Source organism: Chiloscyllium plagiosum, unplaced genomic scaffold (genome assembly GCF_037043375.1).
Source record: "Chiloscyllium plagiosum isolate Xiang-an unplaced genomic scaffold, Cpla_swu_hap1 HiC_scaffold_11, whole genome shotgun sequence".
Taxonomy (NCBI): domain Eukaryota; kingdom Metazoa; phylum Chordata; class Chondrichthyes; order Orectolobiformes; family Hemiscylliidae; genus Chiloscyllium; species Chiloscyllium plagiosum.
This window is the reverse complement of record NW_028270149.1, coordinates 71,743,986-71,771,907: the sequence shown is the minus strand read 5'-3', so window position 1 is coordinate 71,771,907 and position 27,922 is coordinate 71,743,986. Positions and strand designations below refer to the sequence as shown.

At 40.2% G+C, this 27,922-nt stretch overlaps 1 protein-coding gene across 2 annotated transcripts; it reads right to left on the bottom strand.

Moving 5' to 3' along the window:
* On the bottom strand, positions 1 to 27,816 carry LOC122557128 (interleukin-13 receptor subunit alpha-2-like). 2 transcript variants are annotated; one of them, XM_043704468.2, is made up of 10 exons: positions 27,676 to 27,816; positions 19,471 to 19,578; positions 19,207 to 19,355; positions 16,791 to 16,944; positions 14,148 to 14,268; positions 12,211 to 12,395; positions 8,970 to 9,115; positions 5,786 to 5,933; positions 2,900 to 3,029; positions 1 to 2,520 (listed from the first exon to the last, which is right to left on the bottom strand). In XM_043704468.2, exons 2-10 carry the CDS (start codon positions 19,544 to 19,546, stop codon positions 2,439 to 2,441), a joined length of 1,191 nt encoding a protein of 396 aa, XP_043560403.2. In that variant the 5' UTR covers positions 19,547 to 19,578; positions 27,676 to 27,816; the 3' UTR covers positions 1 to 2,438. The 2 variants fall into 2 exon arrangements, with proteins under 2 accessions (XP_043560403.2, XP_087848289.1); XM_087992163.1 differs by lacking the exon at positions 27,676 to 27,816 and adding an exon at positions 25,696 to 25,958.
* Positions 27,817 to 27,922: the final 106 nt, after the last annotated feature.

Below are 27,922 nucleotides of genomic sequence, written 5' to 3'. Positions count from 1 at the left end.
TGCATTGAAGAAATAAATTTTATTTGAAAGTTTCCTTTACGTTTTAATTGCAAATACATAAGATATCAAAAAGTACAACTTTACACTGTCAGATTTACATTAGTAAAGCTTCACGTTTTCACTGGAAAAACGGTTTTACAAAGTATTTTAAATAGTTTAATATGATGGCAGACTATAGTCTGCTCTAACTGTTGGTAGCTTCCAAGATACGTGGAGGAGGAATGCAGAATTCTTCTGCTATCCTTTTCAACATTCTTCCACTTTAAAAGCATCATTCACTTCATTACATTTTGTTTTGGGACTTGGCTTTGCATTTTATCATTTAATACTACAACAATTGAATTTGGTTTCAGGTGAAGCAACTTAGACAGTTCTCAGAGACGTGAGCATCATTGCCTCTGATAGAAAGACATTCAGAACAGTTTTGTGCCTGTTAACTTCTCAAGGAGATGGAATAGGAAATCTCCTGGAAGTTTTGCTGCTAATATTGCTCCAACAAACTTTCAGTAATTAAACTTTTGACACACTGTGTCATGAAGCAGGGGAGGAGGATAGAATGTCAAATGACTACAAACCATAATCAGGAACCAATAATTATCTTGTTCACCTACTTCATTTGCTTTTTAGTTATTTTGCTTCCTAAAGAAGTTTATTAATAAAGGACAATAATGCAGTCACACAAACAGTATCTGGTGTTTTTGGATCATGTATGTATTTGATAAATGGCCATTTAAAATTACAGATGGCCTTTTTAAAAAACCACAAATAACTCCACAATAAAGCACAAAGACTCATTTCCATTTTGTCACATTTCACATTCAATGCATTTGTGTTTTCAAGTAACAGCTTAAATGAACCAAAGGCTTTTCTTTGACCTTAATAAGCTTGTCATGAATTAAAAACACAGGGCTATAAATTACCATCTGAATGGTGAATTTAGTTGTCTTCAGACATTATGTACACAAAGGGACATTGTTTTTCAACGATGAAACAAAGGCCCATTTTGCATTATATGGTTTAAAAAAAAGAGTATCTGACTCCTGGCCAATGAGGAAGAATCATATTTAAAAACCTTCTTGATATAAAGCAATGTTCAAAAAGCTTATTTTGTATAAAACATTAAAAAAAAGTCCTATCTACATATTCTTTTAAAAAACAGCATCACAAAAATAAATCTTGTCATTTGGTTTCATGATAACATCTGGCACTCAGCTTCCAAAAGTATTCAATTACATAACTAGATAAGTTAGCAGTGCGTGACAGAATACTCTCCATTTGCCCCAATGAGTTGAGATCTGACAATAGTTAAGAAGCTTGATACCATTCAGAACACAGCAGCGCAATGACACTTCCTAGACAGCACCTTCCAAATCCACAATCACTGCCAAGGAGAACAAGGGCAGCATTTACATGGGAACACCAGCATCTGCAAGTTCAACTCCAAGCCACTCACCCCCTTGAAAATGGAAATAATATACTATTTCTTCACTGTCTCTGGTTCAGAAATCCTGGAACTCGCTCTCCAACAGCATTAGAGGTGTACCTATGCCACATGGTTGGCAATGATTCAAGAAGGCACATCACCCTCACAAATATAGCTAGAGGTGAGCAATAAATGCTGATACAGTCAGCAAAGCCCATTTCCTCTAAATTAGTTTTAAAAAGGCAACTTATCTACCACTTGAAGTATTCACTTTCTCCACCACTAGAGCAATGTTTGCACCAAATCATCAAGACTTCTTCAGGAATACTTTCCAAACTAGCAACCTCCATCTCCTAGAAAATCAAGGGTAGTTGGCACGTGGGAACATCTTCACCTGCCAGTAGCCCTCCTAGCTGCTTCATTCTGACTTGGAAATTTTCTTACTGTTCCTTCACGGTCATTGGGTCAAAATCTTGCAATGTCCCATGGACTGCAGCAGTTCAGACAGGCAGCTCACCATCACCTTAAGGAATAGGCAATGAATGCTAGCCTTGTCAACAACTCCCACACCTGTGAACAAATTTAGAAAATAAAAGGTGACCCATTTAGACAACCTTCACAATAGTGGACCTTAAGGAGGCATTATAGGATAAACAGATCAAATCTTTGAAGTTGATATTGCCATAATGGAGGCAACATGTCAGGCAGGACTGTTGGACCATGTTCCCTTTATCTTTGCATGGTTATGTCGTCATAACTGAAGTCCACACTTTGCATCATTTATAAACAATACCATGGGAGTTACACTAATGTGTGTTATAATTATGTGCAGGGTTAGCTTAATGGAATAGTTTGTCAGTGCTTGCTATAATGTGCCTACAAACATTTAAGGAATTATAGAATTTTTATAGGTTCTTGAATAACTTAAGATGCAAGTTGAAAAAGTTATACATTTCCTATGCAGCAGTTGGGAGCTACCATTATTCAGCAGTACTCAGTCAGTTTGAGCAATATTTTAATAGTCTGTATGGATGCATTTTTTGATGTCCTTGATGTTGTCATTGAGCAACCTGTTAAGTTTCTTCTTTGCAATCAATCTGTGAGAGCAAGATAAAACAAAGAATATCAAGTAAATATTTACTACTGCACCTCAATATGAAGTGAGTTAAACATAATATACATCAGACATTGAAGTCATTTTGGACTAAAACATGATACAGATCTTTATGCACCTTCACACTTTGTAAGAAAAATAGCAGAGGACAAAAGGTACAACATTTTATATTTAACAGAAGTAACTTTTAAATGGACCCGGAATGAGTAATAATATTTATGATATTAATTTACATGTTATATCATGTAGAATTCAACATATTTCAAAGGTTAGGATGTCTGACTTTATTTTAAAAACCATGTCTAATTTGATGTTAAGATAATTGGAACTGGCCATATTGCCATTATATTACATGTTCATACCTCTTCCATCTGATCCAGCAGTAAATAGTACTCAGAGTTAGTATCAATGTGATTGACATTAAAGTTATGAGGGCAACCAGTTTTGCTACATTAAGTTGGATGGTCACATTGTCTCCACCTTCTGAACGTACTGCAGGTAGAGATCAGAAATCAGTTTAGTTTAATCAAGAATAAATTGAAGGCAGTAATATTTTATTGATTACTTCATTTTATATCTCTATCTGGTATTTCAGACAAAATCACTTGATAATTCCAAAGACTACTTCAATAAATACTGGAATTATGACAATGCCCATCATTAGCAGCTTCTTTAAATCACTTATCAGTGCTGAGAAACTTTAATTTTCTTATTAAAATCTGTCACAACTCAGTTGCTAACATATTTTTTCCACAACCTAAATGATTTATTAGAAAAAAATTCTACACCTTCTTAATATTATTTTGATTCAAAGTTGATGTAAATGAAAGCAATAAAAAGATTTTCACATCTTTTGAAAGATTTAATTTTGTACAAATACAAAACTGATTCAGTGAACACACATTAGTTTGGCAGTTTGATACATTTGGCTGAGATATCTTTCTTCCCCAAGATTGCACCAAGGATCCCAAACAAGACAAGTCAATGTTAATTCAGGGTAGAAACCTCTACTGGTTAAAGTCACACCCAGCACAAAAGGAAGATGATTGTGATTGTAGGAAATCAGTCATCTCAGCTCCAGGACATATATGCAGCCATTCTCAATGAAATGTCCTCAAACATCTTTAGCTGCTTCATCAATGACCTTGCTTCCATAACCTCAGAGGTCAGATGTTTGTTGATGATGCATAATGTTCAGCACCATTTGGACTCCTCAGATACTGAAGCAGTCCACGTGCAAATGCAACAAGACGGCGACAATATCTAGGCTTAGGATGATAAAAGTGGGGTATAATATTCATGCCAAGTGCCAGGCAATCAATATCACTAACAAGCGAATCTATCCGTCAGCCTGTTATATTCAATGGTGTTACCATCAATGAATCCCTCACTATTGACATCTTGGAGGTTACCATTGACCTCAATGGAACTAGACATACAAATACACCGGTTACAGGAGCAGGTCAGAGGCTAGGAAATCCTCAAAGCCTGTCCACCATCTTCAAGACAGTAGTGTCTTGGAATACACTCAAGCTGCCTGGATGAGTGGAGCTCAAACAACACTCAAGGAGCCTGGCAAAAAACTGGTGCAAAGGCAGAAAGGTGAACAGTGAGGAAGGTGCAGCGATGCATCAATGTAATTCAGATAAGTGGAGTCAGTGGGAAAATACATGGCAGATGAAGTATAATGTGGATAAACAGGAGGTTATTCATTTGGTTAGAGAAAAGAACACAAAGGCAGATTACTATCTCAATTGGATATGGGGGAGGTACAATGTTTTGGAGAAGGGTCACTGGACCTGAATCATTAATTCTGCTTTCTTGTCACAGATACTGAAAGGTGCAGCAGGCAGTGAAGGTGGTAAGTGACTTTCATAGTGAGGTGATTCAAATACTGAAGCAGGGAGGTCTTGCTGTGATTGTACAGGGCCTGGGTGAGACCACAGCTACCACAGCAGCTTGAAGGAAATCTGCCCAAAATGTTAATTTTCCATCTCCTCGGATGCTGCCTGACCTGCTGTGCTTTTCCATGACCACACTCTCAACTCTAATCTCCAGAATCTGCAGTCCTCACTTTCACCTAGTCCAGAACTAGGGGTCACAGATGTGGAGTAGACCATTTAGGACTGAGATGAGGAGAAGTTTCTTTGAACAGTGTCTTGGGTGTGATTCTCTGTCAGAAAGTGATTCAGCCCAAAACATTGAGTATTTTGAAGGAGTTTGATAGTCCTTAGAGCTAAAAGCCTATGGGAAGAAAGCAGGAATAGGATACTCAGTTGAATGGTCAGTCATGACTACATGTCAAAGGGCTAATGGTCTTTATTTCTATGACAAAGCAGGCTGATCGATTGACACCATATCCACTGTTAGGGTGTATCCTCTGGAAGATGTACTGCAGAAATTCAAAAAGGCTTCCTAAACAGCACCTTCCAAATCCATGACCATTTTCACCTAGAAGGACAAGAGCAGCAGATACATAGGAACACTACAATCTGCAAATTACCCGCCAAGCCATCCTGACTTGGAAATATATCATTGTTCCTTCAGTATTATTGGCTCAATATCCTCGGACTTCCTAACAGCACTATGGGAGTGCTTACATTACATGGACTGCAATAGTTCAAGAAGGAAGCCATCAAGCTTTTCAAGGATAATGAGGGATGAGCAACAATTGCTGGCCCAGCCAGCGACACCCATAACCAATGAATGAACGAACAGGAAGAAAAATATATTTTGAAATATTGACTTTTCCACATATTGCATGGAAGGGCCATTTTCTAATGGAATTCTTTATGTAATGGAAAGATTACAGAAGGATCCTTCAGAGTCTGGGAACTTAAGGTTTTTTTTGTTTGATTATAATTTAGGTTGCTGAATGATAATCAATGGCTTATCATTATAATCCTGACATTCCACAACAAATGCCTTGACTGCCAGCTATTTTAATCCATCTGCCCTATTTACATTGAGGCAGTCACTCCCAAATGAAGTTAATTTTAATTAACTTTTATGATTTTATTATGCTTTTTATAATTCAGTCCAAACTGAGAATGTTCAGGTAAAGAAATACACACTTAATTTGACATGATAGGTTGAAGCTGCAATATACATTGTGATATGAACTAAATATACAACAACTAGTGGAAATATTGCAAAGATTTGCATTCATTTTAATGTCATGTTTTTGTAGCGGAATTGCACAAAGGCTGCTTACACTAAAACTCAAAATTTTCTTGTTGTGGACATACCTGTTAAGCAATGAACAGAGCTCCAATCACTCCAAAAGCTACCATCAGCGCAGAACATATTAACAGCTGCTCTCACATGGACACAGTATATTGTGTTCGTTGTCACATTCAAAGTAGTAGAGGTAACTCCCTCAGAAATGACTTTAGCCTGGAGACAAAGAAATCTTTTAAAACATATTCCAAGTATGTAAACTATAGAATGCAATTTAAAACCTTTCCAACAATTGTTGCTATTTACATCATCGGACAAAGGATTTACAATTGAAAAATCAGCCTGGCTTTTTCCCTTTATTGATTTGCAGAAGTGACATTTGTTGGATTACTAACAAACAGCCCGTGTCAAATAAACTGAACAGTGATAACTTTCAAACTGGCAGCACGTTCAGAACGGTAAAAAGGATGAACGCAATTGGGATTTCAGAGCAAGGGGAATGGACATTCTTAGTGATAGGGTAAATCTTTTGAAAGAAGATGAAAGAAGAAATGAAAAGATGCACATGATGGGGTTAAATTAGGAGGCGCATATCTTGAGAATGACACCAAAGACACCACAAAACCTTGCTGGCGTCCAGATTGGAAAAAGACCCAGCCAAGGTGAAACTGAATATTTGACACATTGTTGTCCAAGAATGGGGAAAGGTAGTAAATCTTTTTCTTTGATGGTTTTGCCTTCCTCATGGTTTACTTCATGTTATCCTTACTTTTCAGAGGTGAGACATGAACCAGTTCATTATATTCTGAGGATATCCATAGCTGAAGCTAATCTGGTTTACATTTTATATCTATGAGTCTACATACAGCATGTAGACAACCAGCCGTCACCTACTCCCATTTCAGACACCAAATAATGAGCTATTAATGCTATGTCAACCAACTTTAAACAAAAGTGGAACTGAAACAGAACACAAACCTTCCCAAAACATCAAGGCAGTTAATCATTAGGACAGATGATTGATAGATGTGTAAAATCCAAAGAGACAGCTTTGCCCAGGGCGAAGTTGCTTGAGGGGAAAAGACAACAGAACTGACGCTTCTGCTTAATGCATCTGCAGCTTGAAAATTGCGTTATTTCGTTTGCCAACGTTGGAGGTGGAGATACTATTGGCCCAGACACCTTCACAATACAATAATCAAGGCAGATGCAAATTCAGGTTTTTGCTTCTACAACAGAATGCCACACAAACCAGGATACAGTACCAGATATTATTAAGCACTTCAAAGATTGTGAGAAGATTTGTAGCTCGGGTGCTCGTTGTTGTGGTTCTGTTTGCCGAGCTGGGAATTTCTGTTGCAGACGTTTCGTCCCCTGTCTAGGTGACATCCTCAGTGCTTGGGAGCCTCCTGTGAAGCGCTTCTGTGATCTTTCCTCCGGCATTTATAGTGGTTTGTTTCTGCCGCTTCCAGTTGTCCGCTGCAGTGGCCATTATATTGGGTCCAGGTCGATGTGCTTATTGATTGAATCTGTGGATGAGTGCCAAGCCTCTAGGAATTCCCTGGCTGTTCTCTGTTTGGCTTGTCCTATAATAGTAGTGTTGTCCCAGTCGAATTCATGTTGCTTGTCATCTGAGTGTGTGGCTACTAAGGATAGCTGGTCATGTCGTTTCGTGGCTAGTTGGTGTTCATGGATGCGGATCATTAGCTGTCTTCATGTTTGTCCTATGTAATGTTTTGTGCAGTCCTTGCATGGGATTTTGTACATTACATTGGTTTTGCTCATGCTGGGTATCGGGTCCTTCGTCCTGGTGAGTTGTTGTCTGAGAGTGGCTGTTGGTTTGTGTGCTATGAGTCCTAGTGGTCACAGTAGTCTGGCTGTCAGTTCAGAAATGTTTTTGATGTATGGTAGTGTGGCTAGTCCTTTGGGTTGTGGCATGTCCTCATTCCGTTGTCTTTCCCTTAGGCATCTGTTGATGAAATTGCGGGGGTATCCATTTTTGGCGAATACATTGTAGAGGTGTTCTTCTTCCTCTTTTTGCAGTTCGGGTGTGCTGCAGTGTGTTGTGGCCCTTTTGAACAGTGTCTTGATGCAACTTCTTTTGTGTGTGTTGGGGTGGTTGCTTTCGTAGTTCAGGACTTGGTCTGTGTGTGTAGCTTTCCTGTATACCTTTGTGGTGAATTCTCCGTTAGGTGTTCTCTGTATCATCATGTCTAGGAATGGGAGTTGGTTGTCCTTTTCTTCCTCTCTCGTGAATCGGATTCCTGTGAGTGTGGCATTGATGATCTGGTGTGTGTTCTCTATTTCTGTGTTTTTAATGATTACAAAGGTGTCATCCACATATCTGACCCAGAGTTTGACCCACACAACAACTCACCAGGACGAAGGACCTGATACCCAGCATGAGCAAAACCAAAGTAATGTACAAAATCCCATGCAAGGACTGCACAAAACACTACACAGGACAAACAGGAAGACAGCTAACAATCCGCATCCATGAACACCAACTAGCCACGAAACGACACGACCAGCTATCCTTAGTAGCCACACACTCAGATGACAAGCAACATGAGTTTGACTGGGACAACACTACTATTATAGGACAAGCCAAACAGAGAACAGCCGGGGAATTCCTAGAGGCATGGTACTCATCCATAGATTCAATCAATAAGCACATTGACCTGGACCCAATATACCGGCCACTGCAGCGGACAGCTGGAACTGACAACCGGAAGCGGCAGGTACAAATCACTATAAATGCCGGAGGAAACATCACAGAAGCGCTTCACAGGAGGCTCCCAAGCACTGAGGATGACACCTAGACAGGGGACGAAACATCTGCAACACAAATTCCCAGCTTGGCGAACAGAACCACAACATTATTAAGCACATCAGGGTGAAAGGAATATAAGTATATATTGCTAGAGTGAGATAGGATCAAGTTGGTGTGATGCTCAAACATTAGATTAGACCAAATGTGCTGAATAGTTCTGTTTCATTGTTCTAATAGTTGAGGAAGTTGATGCAGAATATTGGTTGCTGGCAAGGCAGATGGAGGAACTGTCACACGCAGATTAAGTTATCAGATTCACAACCATAAAAAAAAGCAGAAGGGTGTGAGGTGCTCAGATCTCATTCAACATGTGCACAAATCAAACAGCAGCCCTGCCTCAGGATATGTAACTTGCTGTGCAATCAAGGACAAACTGTGCAAAGATTAAAGTGAATTGTTCAAGTGATTAGATTGCCTACCTCCCAGTCAGAGCTTTTGCCACGGAACTGCAACTCATATTTCAGGCAGTGAGGCTTGATTTTTCCTGCTGGGGGTTCCCATTGGATAGAAATGGTATCTGCGCTTGATAATGTCAACTTTACCTCAGCAGGGGCTGCTGCCTTAACTGAAAATGCAATAATTATACTTCGTGAGTTCAAACACAAGCATCGATTTAATGCAATCCACTAGGGCCATTTCACGTGACTGAATAAAGTTTGATGATGTTAAATTATATTTATTTAGTTTGTAGGAATTCACACATTCTTAACAAATTGTTTCAGTGGAGGATAACATAGACAAGGTTGTGTCAGAAGCATTGTGTAAGGAAGCGATGTTTTTAGGGACCTGCATAGAGCTGTGCAGCAAATAACAGCCAGCTGCCACAATATTGCCTGTTGTAGTCAAAGAACAAGTAATAGTCGACTTGTCTCTGGTTCCTCTCAGAATTAGTATCAGTGTGCTTACAAGCAGGTGACGAACACCATACGTTCTAAAGGGAACACATTAATCACTTTCCCAGTAGACATTTAGAAGCAGTAATTAATGACGCTGAAGCCCTCATTCTGCAGACGCCCCTGTAAAAGGCAGCTTCACAGATTGTATTTACATTATACTTCACAACTCCAGAGTCTACACGACTGCACTGACTCAACTCAATTAACTCAGCTGTTCTGGCAGCTGGGTAATGCTTTTATAATGTCTTAAAAATTCTTTCACAAGCTTCTTTCTAGAACTAGTGTGATCCTGGCACATGCATTATGCAGTCTGTAAAGAAGTTCCAGGTTTTTATACCTTGTGCCGATGAAAGAACAGTGAAATATCCCAAGTCAGGATGATACGAGACTTGGAGAACTTAAAACGTGTGGTGTTCTCATGTACTTGTATCCCATGTCCTTGAAGTGTAAGGCATCCCAGGATTGGAAAGTGGTATGGAAGATGACTTGGTTGGTTGCTGCAATGCAGCTTGGATATGATAAACACAGCAGTGCATCAGAATGTTTAAAACCGTGTACAAGGACTGCTCGGTCCTGGTGTGGAGATTGTTTGAATATTGCAGGAGCTGCATTCATGGAGGCAAATGGGAGGATTCAATCACATTCTTGACTTGAGCCCTGGACAGGCTTTGGGGAGTTAATCTGTTGGAATTCACACTTTCTGACTTGATCTGGTAGTCCCAGTATTTATCATTGTTAAACTTTTAGTCAACGGTAACCTCCAATATCTCGATAGTTGGGGATTCAGATGTTCAGCAGAAAAGATTCTCTTTTGTTGAAGAGGGTCATTGTCAGGAGTTTGGGTGCCACTCATCAGAAAAAGGCTGAATTTTGTCCAGTTCTTGTAGGATACAGGTGGGTATTGCTTCACAATCTGAGTTGTCAACATTGCTGAGCATTGTGCAACCATTGGCTGACCTTATGGTGGATGGAAGGTCATTGATTAGGCTGCTGAAGATGATTTGACCTCAGCTGTGACTTTCAGGACCTCCTGCAGCCAAGTCGACTGACTTTGGACAACAGAACCATTTTCCTTTATGTTAAGTATGACTGCAAATAGTGGAGAACTTTTGTTGATTCCCATTGACGTTGGTTTCATTGGGGATCATTGATGCTATGTGTGGTCAAATGCAATGTTTATATAGAGGCTTTCCACTCTCACGTTACCTCTGGAATTGAGCAATTTTGTCCTTGTTTGAATAAAGGTTGTAATAATGTCTGGAGTTAAGTCCAGTAGAACACAGACCGTGCCTAAGTGATCAAGCTTTTCCTAAATGTTGCTCAATGGCACAACTTTCCATCACTTTGCTGATGATTGAGGTGAGGTTGCTGGTTTGGCAATTTGTGGTACTGCTCCCTCTGTCTTTGTACTTGACTCAGCAGACACTGGAGTCTTCAAAGAATTACTTTGCAAATCAGAGAAGTCCTGTTGCGTCCTGCAATACAGCCATTGTGATTGGAAAAGAACCAAAGGAAGTAGTTTGAAAAAACCACCACCTCTTTCAGAAGAAGAAAAAAGACTCTCCAAAATTCATAATGTAATTCTCACTCCCAAATGGAGAACTGTCACTGAAGTGTGCAACTATTGTAGGAAGTTCCTCTCATTAATGTTAAAGAGTTTGATCACAAAGTATTGATCATGCCTCCCTTAAATTAAATCGAGTAGGCAGAGCAAATATTTACCCAGATATGATCCAGATCAGAAACAAGCAGCATCTATTACTTCTGGAAATTATTGTTTTGGAATTCCTGGTATAAACGAGAGAGAGTATGGATATGATAAATGCTCTTTTTGCAACCATTATTGTTTGTGGAACAAATGTTGGCTAGGAAATGCAAAGTGTTGGGAGTGTGGGACTGAAAAAGCACAGCAGGTCAGGCAGCATCTGAGGAGCAGGAGAACTGATGTCTCGGGCATAACCACATGGGATCAATGTGGACTTCATTAGTTTCCTCGATTCCCCCACCCCCAACACATTATCCCAGTCCCAAGCCTCCAACATGGCACCGTGTCTTGACCTGTCCATCTTCCTTCCCACCCATCCGCTCCACCCTCCTCTCCGACCTATCACCTTTCCTCCCCTCCTTCATCTTCCTATCACATTTCCAGCTACCTTACCCCCACCCCAGCCCCACCCCCATACCATTTTTCTCTCAGCCCCCTCGGCCCACAAGCCTCATTCCTGATGAAGGGTTTATGCCTGATCTGCTGTGCTTTTCTAATACCAGACTGATCTCCAGCATCTGCAGTCCTCACTTTCACCTAGGAAATGTAAAGAACTTCATAATTCTTTTCAAATAGGGTTGGGGACATGATGCTGATAGGAAATACAATATATTTTTCTAACATTAATGTAGGCACACCTACATTTCTTTTATAAGTACAAATTGTCTGCTTCAAAAATAAATTGAGTAACTGCAGCATCCTTGAAAGGAGTTCAGGAAAAGTTGAAAGTCCTTTAATGAGTTCTAACAAGTTACCCATCTAACCTGCACTGTCAGCCAAGGTTCAACAATTGGGGTAGCAGCTCTACGCTTGGTTAAGCCTCTGATTCAGTCCTATACATTTAGAGATGAATAGAGGCATTGATGTCTCCTTGGCAATGTGCTCAATATCTGTTGAAGCCAGTTGAAATGCATTCAGAATGAATCACTACTGCCTTCAAATAATTATTACAAAATGAATGACTCAAATGTCTGAATTAAAAAGATCTAATCATCATACCTAAATCCTGAAGCTGTAATGTGAAGTATGCTGGTCTCACTGGTTCCATTTCCAAGGAGCCATTTATGCATATGTTGAAATCAGTGAATTCAATCAGATCATCACTTTGAAAATGGCAACCAACAGTACGCCCCTGATGTTTAATGTAATTACTGCATTGCATTGTTTGCTCCAGATCTTCATGCCTGTCAATATTATTAAAAAAATTGATGGTAGAGTTTCTAGCAATCTGAGTCCAAGTCAAAGCAAGGCACTATTGGTAATAAGAATCCTAAGAGTCCTGCATCATGCAGAACTAATGTTTTCAAAAAAAGTCAATTAAAACAAATGAAAATGAAGGCAGTGCATTCTATGCTTGATTTAAAAAATACAGCAACAAAATTAACTATATCTGTAACAATGTTTAATGGGTATCTACTGTGCATATTCCTAAAATTTTCTCAAGTTAATGCAAAAAATCTACTAGGCCACTATTTTTAACATAAATACTTAAATACATTTATTTATTTATTAGGAATTACAGCAGAAGATTTAGGCAGGAGATAAAACTAAATGCAAAAAAAAACTCCACAACTATTCATTTTGGCACTTTACATTTTCAATTTACAATATACTGTCATTTTTCTAACTTCAGTCATGGAGACTGTCTTTAGAAGTACAGGTAAGCAAAGTTTTTAGATTAGATAACTTACAGTGTGGAAACAGGCCCTTCGGCCCAACAAGTCCACACCCACCCTCCAAAAAGCAACCCACCCAGTCCCATTCCCCGACATTTACTCCTTCACCTAACACTACGGACAACCTAGCATAGCCAATTCACCTAACCTGCACATCTTTAGACTGTGGGAGGAAACCCACGCAGACAGTTGCCCGAGGCGGGATTTGAATCCAGGTCTCTGGTGCTGTGAGGCAGCAGTGCTAACCACCATGCCACCATGCTGCCTGGTCATTTAAAAAAAACACTAAAATGTAGATGGAGAATTGCAGCTGGAAGCATAAAAAGTGGAATTTCTAACCTAAAAATTGGACTTTTCTCCAAAACAGTATCTTCATTTCATTGTTTTAAGTGTATTATTTTGTTGTTTAGAAAGTACAACATGAAATGACGTGAGCAACAAGCAGGTAAATAGAATTAAATTAGTGACTTATGTGGAGGAAAACATTACATCAGATGGGAAGGGTCAAACACTTTCCTTTTGTGTTATTATGTAACACGATCAGCGAAAAGATGTCTTTTTTTCCAATGAATCTATTTTCTGATTTTACGCCAGACCAATATAGGAAAGTACTTTAACTAGGAAGTGCCTGCCCGAGCCTGCATCCTTAACGACAAAGACTATTTATGGTTAAATCATCAACTCAAGTCCTGAGAGTGAAATTGTTAGGATTGATCATTGACCTCTCTGAATCGACAGCAACCTCTGAAGTCCACACATAGTTATACACACAAGATGCTATCAGTGATTCCTTGCTTTCTCAAAACAGGGTCCATAGTTAAAGAAAATAATACCTTGCCCTGGTAAGTAAAAATAGAAGTCACTGAATTGACAGGACTTGATATTCATGCCATGGCTGAACTTTGGCAAAAATTGATCAAGTTTTAATTTCGGAGAATTTCATTGAGTGTTTCTCTCTGTAAGTCTAAAAGATCCCTTAACTTGGCATTATATTCAAACTGGCAATTAGGAATGGGAAATCCACAGAACAAAAGGTCTCTAGATTCTTTGAGATTAAAGATAAATGGTGTCATTTTGTTGATAACGACAAAAATCAACATCCAGGAGTTCATGGATTAATCACAACATGAATCCGACTTCTTTTGACATATTAACAAAAGAAGCAATTCTATATCCCTTTCTTGATGCCTGAGCAATGGACCAAAATACTACTGTTTAAACAAACCTATTTCATTGAGCGGTCAGCACAGTGGTACATACCAATAATAGAGGGTGTAATTGATAGTCTGTGGAACAGCCATACCATCCTTCCACAGGCATTCCATATATTCGAAGTTGTAAACTATGCATTGCAAATCCTTAACTTTGGAGTCTGCATGTCCTTTGAGGAAAGAGAAAACATTACCTGTTATTTGTGACATAAGTGCATGCAACAAGAAGTCAATCAAAAACATCTCATTTTTCACTTCGATTCAAAATGGCTGGTTATTCACTGTAATGGGGATGTTGGGAAATACCTTGGGCGTGTTGTATTCCATTCCATAATAATAAGATGTACATTCAAGCAACCAGGTTTAAATAACATTACTTTGTACGTCAATGGAAGCACCAGATAGAACAATGGAAAGAAAGATCAATGATGTTTATTTACATTGCACTTTTTATCACAACTGGACAAAGTATTTTTATAAAGGAAGTGAAGGCTGCGGAAAATGCAGAGAAAAAGATTTATCAGGGTGGGGGACTTCAGTTAAGTAGATAGATTGTAGAAATTGGAACTATTCTCCTCAGACAAGAGCTTCGAGAGATTTGATAGATGCGTTCAAAATCATGCCGGGCGCAGGCACAATATTAGAAACATAGAAAATGGGTACAGGAGTACGCCATTTGGCCCTTTGAGCCTGAACAACCCCTGAATATGGTCATGGCTGACCAGACAATCTCAGTGTCCCACTCCCATTTTCTTTCCATAACCCTTTGGCTGCAAGGGTCACATCCAGTGTCCCTCTTGCTTATATCAAATGAACTGGCTCCATAAGCTTTCTGCGGGAGAGAGTTCCACAGGTTCACAACTCTGAGTGAAAAAACATTCTTCCTCATCTCAGTCCTGAATGGCTTACCCCTTATTTTCAGACTGTGACCTCTAGTTCTGGACTTCCCCAACATCAGGAAATTCTTCCCACATCTAGCCTGTCCAGTCCCATCAGGATTTTATATGTTTCTATGAGATTCCCCATCACTCTAAATTCCAGCGAGTACAAACCCAGTCGAACCAGTCTTTCTTATGTCAGTTTTGCTTTCCCGGGAATTGCTCCCATTAGAAGGGTTAGATGCAAGGTCACAGAGAAAGTGGGGCTAGCTAAGTCGCACTTACACACAGCTGTCATTGACATAACAGGCCAAATCACATCCTCATCAGAAAAAGGGTCACTAAACTTAAAACATTAACACTGTTTTGCTCTGTACAGATGCTGCCAGACCTGCTGAGTTTCTCTACCACTTTGTTTTGCTTTCCCACTTCCAACATGTGTTTCTTTTTCAAGATTGTGACATCTTGATCTTCAAATCTCAATCCATCTTCATTTGAAGGGTCGGGATCTCATGATATTTTTGACAGAAAAACTGGCACCATCCAAACGGTAGTTAAACCTAGCATAACCAACCAAGACTTTGAGGCATCCTAGTAGTCTGTGAAGACCCATTTAACGCCATATCACAACAATGGTACACGAACATTTGAGCAGAGATCTCAGATGCACTCTCACTCTTCCCTGTTCCAATTGGAATATTTGGCATTGCACTAGCTTCTGACCAATATCAAAGGCTGTCAATGATGTTCTTTGTAGAAACCAGAGTGTGTGGCAACATATGCACATGTTAATATGATCTTTCACTTGTGCATTTATCTACCTTTGTAGGTCCAACATCTCCCATATGTGCCTTGACTCAGGTATACTAACTGGTCGAGTTCAGAATCCCAACCTCTGTATATAATTGGGAACACTATAGCCAGTAATTGTGTAATACCACTACTAATCATGGGATACATTCATGTTTCACATGCTGTTTGTGTGGTGATCATTCCACTTTCAGCATGAAAGTCTTGGCTGTTTAAGCAGCCATCTGGCTTGGACCAACAGAAATTGAGGAATATTACCAAAACGTTCTGAGGGAGAACCACATCAGACTTGAAACATTAAGTTTGTCTCTCTCACTCTATAGATGGTACCAGAACTTTTGAATTTCTCCAGTACGTTGTTTGTATTTTGGAATGTAAATTGCCCTTTAGGATTTGGATGTTAAATCAAGATTGGTTCATGATATTTACCAGTTTGTTTGGAATGGAACCCCACATTGTACAGGTGTGGCACGTGATCTGTTTTAGTGGAAAATTAAACCAGCTGTCTCATGATTTGGAAAGTAAATACTCATGGGATGTATGTGACACAAAAAAAGTGAGAACTTATTGTCCATCACTAATTGTTCTTGAGAAGTGAGTGGTGAGCTGCCTTCTTAAATGACTGCAATTTGCAGAGCAGTGTCATTTTAATTCTGTTTCTGGGATGTAGGTACTGCTGGATTATGATCGCCCAACTCTAATTGCCCACAGGGCAGTTAAATGTAAACTACATTGTTGTGGGTCTGGTACCACACATAGGCCAGACAAGGGTAAAGATGGCAGATTTCCTTCTCAAAAGGACTAGTGAACCTGATGAGTTTAAGTGAAGAAGTGTGTTTAATTCGCTTATCCTTTTTTTTGGAAAAGGAGTTGAAATACTTCCATTCTTATCTCTAAACAGAATGTGCATGTTTTATAATTAATAAGTGTTATTAGCATTTGCCATACTGTAGAACAACAGCAGAAAGTTGAAACATTAATTCTACTCTATATGGAGTTTTTACCTTCCAGGGGTGGCATGTATATTATTTCTACCCAGTCACTTTGTAACTCCATCGCACTCTTACATTGGTCTTTAACCAAGGTCCGGACTTTCACTATTATTTCCTCGTTAAAGTTAAATCCGTCAGTGTACTCCAGTTGTTTGGTGATCACACGCTGTCAGAAAGAAGCAAATCAATCACAGATTCAAAAGGTAAAAGCATCCCCATTCAACGCTTTTCATGTGTGATGAAAAAGACTTTTAAATTTGCAGTTCACATAGTTTCATTTCTTTATTCACAGTAGAACATGAGAGACCCAATTTAAGGAAAAGGAAAGACTTAAACAAAATTCAAATGTGTTTATTCTACAAGGAAAGTACAGATGAGAGAAAATGAATAATTTTTATTTTCCAATTTACCCAAATGATGCAAAACATGCTGCCTCTATTAGACTTGTCTAATTACCATGACAAGCTTCTTAGCTCCAAGTTCAGAAGAAAACCATTGATTACCCCAATGGCACAGCTAAGTTTCACATGAGTGCCAGTTTTGAACCATGGCTTCTGAGCTGCTAGAATAACATTGGGAATCCTTCACACAAGACATGACAACTGACAGAAAGGAGGTTTCCATCCTATCATCCATAGCATTCACTAGGACGTAAAAGTGCAGTTCACTCATTGCACCACCATCTCAAAATGGTGTCTTCAGGAAAGCTAAGAACTGCCCTCGAAGCGGCTGCGGAGGGGGGAATGAGACTATCACAGACCTCCTTCTGGAATGTGCCTATGCAGAAGAAGTCTGGAGAGGAATGCAGTGGTGTTTGTCGAGGTTTCTTCACGAGCAGCTCTGTGACGCAGGACTCCGTGCTCTACGGTCTGTTCCCCGAGACGAACATCAACTGTGCCTGGAGGATCATAACCTCGGTGAAGGACCCTCTCTGGACGGTCCGAAACCTGTTGATCTTCCAGCTGAAGGAGTTGACCCTGACTGAGTATCGCAGACTGGCACATTCCAAGGTCCAGGACTACATGTCGAGGAACGTGCTGAAGCTTGGGGCAGCTGCCGCCAAGGTGCGGTGGGGAAAGACCACTGTGTAACGTCTGCCTGCCTAAGCACAGGGGTCCGGCTCAGTAAGGGGGCTCCGCTGACCCCCCCTGCTAAATATGTAATCGTACAGACCTGTATATATGAATGATTACTGTCTCTGTATACCAAGAAATGGAATGTTTATGGATGTATGGCATGACCAAGTGTACATATCATCAAAATATTTTATGAATAAAGTATATTTTTGAAATTAAAAAAGGTCTTCAGGAAAGCTAGAGAAATGAGTCATGTGTGCAACAGATGTGCACTGTTGCAAAATAGCCTGAAGGATGGACTGCAAACTATACAGAAAAGGAAGAAAAGGAGACACACAGAGACTTGCACTTTCATAGCAGCTTTTATGAAACATTTCAAAGTGTTTCCCAATCCACGAAGTATTTTTGAAGTGCAGTCCTTTCTAACATAAAAACATGACAGTGTCATGATGACCTGATCATCTGTTTTTCATCATATTCATTGTAAGATAGATATTTGTCTGGCACATGCGGTAACTTTTCTGCTCTGCTTCATACCACCACCTTGGGCTAATTGACATTCATTGCGGACGTGGATGGTGGGGGCTGGAGGGGGGCAGGGTGGCGGTGTCAATTGATTGGAGAACATTGTAATAGTCACAAAACAAACACTGAAGTAAATAATCCCCTTTTAAAATGGAGGAGCACTGCAGAACTGGGTTTTTCTAGAAACTGTACTTCAATGGTGGTTTAAATTAAGTCCTCTTGGTATCTTCATTTGTTGAGACTGGAGTCCTTTTTGGAAACATTTTCCACCACGTCATTCTGGCTTCATGTTTCAATCTTGTGCACCGTTGACAAATGAATGCTGAATGCAAAGCATCAGCTGGTTGCATTTCAATTTGTAACCAAAATATTTGACTTGATGGAATCAAAAGAATAATTAATTTCTGTGCAGGGGTTTTCCAAAGCTTCACTAATCTCAGTTTACTTGGAATGAACAAAATAAAAGATGATTCTGACTACATGTGTCAAGGATGGTCCTAGCTGACCAACTACGGAATGGAGCTGGCATGGAGACATGCCATTGTTTCTAATCATATTCATCATATTTTATGCTGGGTTGGACATTCTCAAGTGTCCTATTAAGAAGCAATGCAGATGTGAGAAAATATATATCAGAAGCTTTTTCTTAAAGCATTATTGCAGAGGGAACTGCTGGCCAGTTATCTTCACTGCTTTTAAACTAAATATGGATCCCTTTGGGTTTTCTGCACTAATTGAAGATGGGTGTTTTTAAAAATACATAGAAAATAGAAAAAGTATTCTCTGATATGTTGGAAAAGTGACATTTCATCTTCAATGAGTTTTACCTTACAGTTTGTCGAATTGACATTGCAATAGGACAACATGTACCGCACACATAATTTCTTGTTGGCTAAACTGGTGGGAGCTTGCCAACACATGCGAAGTGGTCCCAAGTAGCCAGGATCGATGACCTGCAGGTTTGTGGGTGGATCAACTGGAACAAAACAACATCTTTTAAGAGGAATTTTGAAATGAAAGGTTTTGAAAAGTTTTGTAATTGAAGAGCACATTTTAGTTAAATGTACAGTTTCCAAACCTTGAGATCATACCTGAGGTTAGCATCTCTGAGTCAGCACTTTGCCATAACATTAGAGCAAAAAAGACAGTAATGCTCTTCAGATCCATGGTTCAACGTGCACAAGAACTGCTCAGTTACCCTGAATGAGAAAACTATGTATAAATCCATCTATGATACTGCAGTTAGCTTTGCAATATACTACAATAAGATATGTAAAAACCTAATTAGACATTTTTAATTTACACATAAGCCATATACATTCACACTTTTTAATAAAAGTAGAACATTTAAAATGTTTGACTGTTTATGTAATCGTATAATATAAAATAAATATTATACAAATCTGCTTTTGTTTATGTTGTGTTGATGTGAAGCATTATTAAAACCTTTACGGCACAATTCAAAGTCACTTTGCTGTGATACATCAATTTATGCAATTCCAGTTTGGCTCTCATCAGTGGGATAGGTATTCATTGTCAACAATTTACAATGCACCAGAAATATTCAAAAGTCAAATCTTTAAACAGAACATTGTAATATGAGGACATTATCCGGTCCATTATTTCAAATCTTTATGACAGAAATTGCAGAGTTATGGAGGACAATTTCATTGTGGTCAAAAGCATTAAAGGAACACAAAGACTGAGATTAACACGAGAGACAGGAACATCTGAATGAGTAGTCAATATTTGCAATCCTCCCTGATACACTTTTCAATTCCAACTTGCATTTTCAAAAAGAGATACATTATTGGTAGTGTAATCTGTAACTTCCCGTTTGGAAATTGAAACATCAGTACTGTTTATTAGGGAATTCTCTGTTCAGATAAGCTCAGTAGATCTCTGTCTCTTCAATTTATTTACTGAATGCACACAATGATCTTGCAATAGACACCTCTGTCCAGTTCCAACCATCTTGCAGAGTCTGGAGTTTAGATTAGATTAGCTACAGTATGGTAACAGGCCATTCAGCCAACAAGTCCACACTAACCCTCCAAAGAGTAACCCACTCAGACCCACTCCCCTACCCTACATTTACTCTTGACTAATGCACCTAACACTATAGGCAATTTAACATGGCCAATTCACCTAACCTGCACATCTTTGGATGTGTATCTCTTAGCTAATTACTAAAGTCCTTTTAATCCCAACATAACTCAGGCATTTCAATGGCCAATAGTCACAGGGACAATGCAGACTGGAGTAGTATCTCAGGACCATGTGGAATCCAAGACACAGCAGACTCTATGGGAATTTCACACATAATCAAAGAATCCAATGGACAATTCCTCTGTACCTATTACAGTATGAAGGGTCAGAGGCTTTTGGTTTTGATAAGTTTATAGTTGCCAAGAGAAAGTTCAGAGGATTAAAAATAGAGTTTAACTTCTAGATACCTATTAAACTGACAGCCACTGTTTCCATTTCAAACCCACTCACTCTCACAATTACCTCGACTACACCTCCTCTCACTCACCCTCTTGCAAAAATGCTATCCCATACTTCCAATCCATCTGCCTCTTCAGCATCTGCTCTCAGGATGAGGCAGTCCACTCCAAGACATCCCAGATATCCTCCTACTTCAGGGACCATAGTTTCCCCTCTTTAGTAATTAAGGATGCACTCAACATCATCTCCTCCATCTGCCCTCAAACACTCCCCACCCAAAAAAGAATAAGGACAGAGTCCCCTTAGTGCTCACATGCCATCTCACTAATTTCTCAATCCAAATCATGATCCTCCGATATTTATTCCACCCACAATTAGACCCCACCACCAAAACGATATTTCCTTCCCCACCCCTGTCAGCTTTCTGCAGGGACTGCTCACTCAGCAACTCACTTGTCAACTCAAAACACCTGGACCAACCTCTCCATCCCACCCGGTACCTTTCCATGCAACCGTAAAAGGTGCAACACCTGCCCCTACACCTCCTCTTTCACCTCCATCCAAGGCCCCAGACAATCCATCCAGTTCCAGAGATTCCCCTGCCCTTCATCCAACCTGATCTATTGTACCTGTTGCTCCCAATATGGTTTCCTCTATATCAGGGAGACCAAACGCAGACTCAGGGACTGGTTTGCGGAGCATCTGTGTTCTGCACATGTCAATCAACCTGACTTTCCAGTTACCATCCATTTTAATTCCCCCTCCCACTACCCCCAGTGACATGTCCATGCTTGATCTCTTCTACTGTCAGAGTGAGGGCCAAATGTAAGCTGGAAGAACACCACCTTTTGTTTTGTTTGGGAAGCTTACAGCCCAATGGCCTCAACATTGACTTCACCAGCTTCAAAGTCCCTCCTCCCATGTCCAGCCCTCCCCCTCCCTGACCTAACCTGTCCATCTCAAAATGGAGAAAGGTGACCAGTGGTGACTACTTTGTGGGCGGCACGGTGGCACAGTGGTTAGCACTGCTGCCTCACAGCGCCAGAGACCCGGGTTCAATTCCCGCCTCAGGTGACCGACTGTGTGGAGCTTGCACGTTCTCCCCGTGTCTGCGTGGGTTTCCTCCGGGTGCTCCGGTTTCCTCCCACAGTCCAAAGATGTGCAGGTCAGGTGAATTGGCCATGCTAAATTGCCCGTAGTGTTAGGTAAGGGGTAAATGTTGGGGTATGGGAGGGTTGCGCTTTGGCGGGTCGGTGTGAACTTGTTGGGCCGAAGGGCCTGTTTCCACACTGTAAGTAATCTAATCTTCCTACTCACCTGTTTGCTCCACCCTTCCCACTGACCAATCACAATAACCCCCTGCATCCACCCATCTTCATCCCACCTACCCTTTCCCCAGCCCCACCCACCTCCCTCTACATACCTCTGGGCTCCCTGCTTCCTCCCCAGTCCTGACAAAGGGTTTTGGCCCAAAGCGTTGACGTTCCTGCTCCTTGGATGCTGTCAGACGTGCCGTGCTTCTCCAGCCTCACATCTATTGACTCTGACCTCCAGTATTTGCAGTCCTTACTGTCTCCGTCAGTGATTCTGCCTTGATCCAGTAAAGGCACATCTTGAACTAGCTTCAGTAATGCATCTGACCTGCTGTTGCTCTCCAATTACAGCAAAGTCCCTGTTATCTGGCTCCCAAGTGTCTGGAATTCCCCTTTTCAAAATCACTACATGAGAAGTTGGATGCTAACAATCTGGAAAATGAGGACTTTTCAACAATCAATCACAGGGCATCCCAAAGCACATTCCAAATCAACACAATACTCTGCAAGTACAGCTACCATTATAGTATTGAAATACAGCAGCCAACTTAGGAGGTAAAGACCTAGTGGCATTATCGTTGAACTATTAATCCAGAGAGGCGAAAGTGAGGACTGCAGATGCTGGAGATCAGAGTCAAGATTAGAGTGGTGCTGGTAAAGCACAGCAGGTCAGGCAGCATCCGAGGAGCAGGAAAATCGAAGTTTCAGGCAGGAGCCCTTCATCAGGAATGGCTCATTCCTGATGAAGGGCTGTTGCCCGAAACGTTGATGTTCCTGCTCCTCGGATGCTGCCTGACCTGCTGTGCTTTTCCAGCACCACTCTAATCTTGACTATTAATCCAGAGACTCTAATCAGATTCTGGGAAGCTAGGTTTGTATCCTGCTACAGAAGAGTGGTGGAATTTAAATCAATAGAGAACCTAATGGTGACTATGAATCCATTGTCGAAAAAATACATCTGGTTCACTAATATCCCAAATGGCCAGCCTTACCTGATCTGGCCCTCATATGACTCCAGGCCCAGAGCAATGTAATTGGATCTGAACTGCTCTGTGGGCAATTAGGGATGGGCAATAAATGGCAGCCCAGCCAGTGATGCACACATCTTGTGAATGCCTTTTCCAAAAAAAAATTGCACATAGCAAAGAAATTATTTTCATCAGTGACTTTGGTTGAAAGGCAAATTTTAGCTTGGAGACCACAAGGAACAAGTTTACTCCTCCAAAATAGAAAGAGTAGTAGGTTGACCTGGGTTTCTCATCCGAAAGAGGGCACCTTGAAATTGTAGCACTCCCTCGATACTGCACTGCAGGGTCATTCTACATTTTGAGCTTACATATTGCAGTGGAACTCACACCTGAATCTGGATTATGGTTTATGGGTTCAAGTATGAACATACCAAACTGAACCACAGCTAAAAAAAAAAGAGCTGCCAATTCTTCACAACTAAACTCTTGCTTATGATATCTGTGAAAACAGATTTTTGTAAACTCATGGTGAGCAATTTAGGCCATATTAACCTGAAACAGATCACAGTGCTTTAATTTTTAATCTGTCTCGGTGGTTATAGTCATTTCTACCATGACAAGATGTATCCATTTTCAACTTTCTCAGACTTCTGAAAATCCCAGGACATCAGACCAGAAGAATCGCTACTTCACTGAACTTTCCAAACATAATTAACACCAAGACTTAACTGAAAATATTAGTTAAACTTGGATTTTTAATCCCACATTTGCATCTAATTTTGATCTGAACACTTGAAACCTGAGATAACCTAGTAGCAAAAGCAAAGCCATTAGCCACAATAAAAAAAATGTAATCTTGAAGCCTGATCACTCTAGATATTTGTTCTAAACTGCAGCTGCCAAGTCAAATATCCTGCAGGTGGGGCAGTACTCTCTCGCTCTGACTCTGACTTGCAACAATTATAAAATTCTTGGAAAGAGTGAGTACAAAGAGTGCAATTTACACAAATGACAATAATAATAAAAGCATTTCAGAAGGATGAGCTCTTTCTACTTTCATTATACAATACATACACAACAGCAGGTAACTTACTTCCTGACTCCCCAAAGCCTATCCACCATCTAAAAAGGCACAAGTCAGGAGTGTGATGGAATACTCCACACTTGCCTGGATGGGTAGAGCTACAGCAACTCAAGAAACTGGACACATCCAGGACAAAGCATCCTGCTTGACTGGCACCACAAACACAAGCATTCACTCTCATCACTGACATTCAGTACACACTGCTGCTATCAGACACACTACAAAAATTCAAAGATCCTCAGACAGTCCCTTCCAAACCCACAATCCACTTCCTTCAGAACAATAAGGATAGTAGATATATGGGAATACCTTCAAGTTCCCCTCCAAGCCTGATTTGGAAATATAACATGACAGAGGTTATTCTCAATGTGTTTTTGTTGCAAGGGAATCATTTTATGAGGAGACTGGTGGCTCACCCATTATCCCCTCCCAGTTGTGCAATCCATCTGATTTTTAACCCAGAGATCACCACCATGATGCATTAAACTAATTGAGTACGTATCAATAGTAGGAAGAATATTTGGCATTTTGAAGATGGCAGGAGAGGCAGCAAGCCTGAAGAAAATGAAGCAGTGAGGAGCTAGGTGCAGGGTCCTGCCAGATTTCTTCCCACTCCCACGCAATTTTGTCAGTGGTGGGAAAATGGACGGATTGGTCATTTGCTGAGAGATGAACTCAGCCACTTAATTGGTCAATTATGGCTCCACTTCCAGCCTTGCTGCCATCTTCCCCATATCATGACAACTACTGACACATTCAAAGACCACCCAGTGAAACCTGGTGACCTGCTAGTAGACTCTGGAGTAGGTCCTCTTTCTTGGTCACTCACGGCCCACAAAGATACTGAAATTAACCATCCTTCATAAAGGTAATAACTACCCATGACAATGGAGTCACCACCAACATATCACGTGGGGCTGTAGACTAAGGCCAACACAGTAAAAAAGGCTAAGTGGTTGAACACAGATTTATCAGACTCTTCTCACTCGTAGTATATTGCATCATTTCCTGCAATGACATGTAAATTTGCATAGATATATGTAAATATTCCTACTTTATCCATTTTATGTAATCTTAACATACTAACCAATAATATTACAATCTCTCCTTTCCTTTAAATATTTGTACTAGTGTTATTTGCAAGGAAGTAGGCTTGTGAGTGAGAAAGAGGATAATGATGAGCATTATTTACATAGAACTGCAACACAACTACATGTCAAACTATTCCTCAAGATATTTTATTAAATGGTTCAACCAGACTTAAATACTCAAAGTCACAGTTTTCATGTGCTTGTTCTTTCATCATGAAGATTACATTGAATGATGAATGATTTTTATTATCACATGTATTTTACAATGAGAAATACAAGATAGGAAAAAGCATTCATTTGTTGACGCAACACAGTGCCATTTTGTTAGTGTAAGAATGAGAAAAATAAAAAGATATAGCTTAAAGACGATATTCACCTAAAGTCCTCAGATGTTGTCAGCAATACTGCTCACCTTTTTGACCACAGAGTCCCGAGGTCTGTTCCTATTCCTTCTACTGTCGCAGCATCGCCCCAATTGATGTCATTATCCCATAGGGCTCTGGTTTCTTATAGCCATACCACTCACTTCTTCAGGTCATACATCTACTCTTGTAGATGAAGGACTCTCACAGTCTAGCTAACGTGAAGTGGTGGCAATTCATTTCTCAGATTGTAGAATAGTTGAAAGTGGTGTTCCCCAGGAGTCAGTGTCAGGACCTTTCTTTTCTGATTTATATAAACAAGTTAGAGATAAATTCGAAGTTGTTATTATGTTAGGGAGAATAGTGAATTGTAAAGGATGATATTGAAGGACTTCAAGAGACAGTGACAAATATACCAAATGGGCAGACATGTGGCAGAGAAATGTGAGGTAATGTGTTTTGATAGAAGGTACATGGAGACAGAATACAGGCTCAATGGTACAACCTTAAATGGAGTACAGGAACAAAGAATCATAGGGTTCATGCATACAATTCTCTGAAGGGGCCCGGCAAGTTGAAACAGTTATTAATAAAGCTAATAGGATCCTTGGGTTTATAAATAGAGGCATAGGGTATAAAAGTAATGAAGTGATGCTACACCTCTCCAAATCGTTGGTCAGACCACATTTGTAATATTGCGTTCAGTTCTGGGAATCCTATTTCAAGAAGGATGTTAAAGCTCTGGAGAGAGTTCATAGGAGATATATGAGAATGATACCAGGAGTTGGGGACTTTTAAATATAAAGGAAAGATTGGAAAACTTGGGCTTATTTCCATGAAGCAAAGAGGGTTAAGAGGTAACCTTAGAGAGCTGTTCAAAGTTATGAACAATTTTGACAGGGTAAAGAAGGATATTCTGTTTACACTAGTTGGTATGTCATAAGAAGGGGTCACAATTTCAAGATTGTCAGCAAGAAAGCTAGCAGTTAGATGAGAATTTACTCAGTTGTTAGGATTTGGACTGAGCTGCCCGGGAGTGGTGGAAGCAGATTCCATAGGTGGTCTCAAAAAGAGAGCTGGATATATATTTGAAAGCGATGGAGTTAGAGGGCCATTGAGAATGGGACTAGCTGGGTAGCTCTCTGGTGAACAGGTACTACTAAGACGTACTGACTTTCTGCACTGTAAAATTCTATTATTCTAATTTCACAAGCTGAAGGTAAACTTTCAGTGACATATCTGAATAATTACAGGATTATGCAGAACTCCACTTTAATAAAAATCCAAAACTGACTACTGCCTACGGGAGACAATTTATTTCTAATCAGTAATACATAAAATAGTCATTCTATATATCATTTGTAATCACGCATCAGGGATCCAATGAAGGAGTGTCGCTCCGAAAGCTAGTGTGCTTCCAATTAAACCTGTTGGACTATAACCTGGTGTTGTCTGATTTTTAACTTTGTACACCCCAGTCTAATACCGGCATCTCCGAATCATCTCTTGCGAGACAGTGAAACCCACGCTTACACCAATACAATGCACTGAATTTATGGGAAGCGATTAACTAATGTTCCTGGGAGCAGAATAGGAACATGTTAGCGACTGTGATAAAGTGCTGCACTATTGGTTAACCTAGAACTTATTCAATCGATGTACAGAGCGTTATTATTTTCCGTTAACGTCCCGTTTAAAACTTCAAATACAAAATCAGACAATTATGATGACAAAAGCACGGCTGATTCCCAGAAATAAACAAACTGCACGTAAAGCCCTTGAAGAAGAGAGATAGTAAACCTCAGTTAGTATTAAATTGTATGCCCATGTTTAATTTGTTTCATCAGGTACTGGTAAACAAAATAGCAACCGATATTCAATTTCCCAAAAGCACAGCACATGAGATTCTATTACAGCTCTATTTGATTCACAGGAACAGAAGGGCACGCTTACAAATGCAGCCGACTGTTGTGCCGATTCAGAAACTGAAAAGTAGAAACGAATTTGCTCGCAGATCCGTTAACACTCACCTGCTGGAATCCAGGCTCAGAACTGTCCTTCCACGAAGTTGGGAACTATCTGAGTGAACGCTGCTTGCGGGAGTGTCAGATATAAGGCCCCCTCAGCGCCCTCTCTGTGCACAACTCGAACTGCAGCCTATCGTTCTCTAAGTTCAGAGCCAGCTGCGCTTATTTTGCATGTAACTGGGTCGCCAGAGGAGCGAACCTGTTACCTGACGGGAGTAAACTTTGTAGACAGTAGACTCTTTGGAAATCA

What these genes read in the sequence shown, in the direction of transcription:
- LOC122557128 (XM_043704468.2), bottom strand. Translation starts at nt 19,546, where the DNA reads ATGGATCTGAAGAGCATTACTGTCTTTTTTGCTCTAATGTTATGGCAA. An exon ending in ATTACAGCTTCAGGATTTAG is followed by an intron (nt 9,116 to 12,210) that starts GTATGATGATTA and finishes TTGCATTTTCAG; the next exon opens with TTAAGGCAGCAGCCCCTGCT. An exon ending in TGCTGGATCAGATGGAAGAG is followed by an intron (nt 2,521 to 2,899) that starts GTATGAACATGT and finishes TTGCTCTCACAG; the next exon opens with ATTGATTGCAAAGAAGAAAC.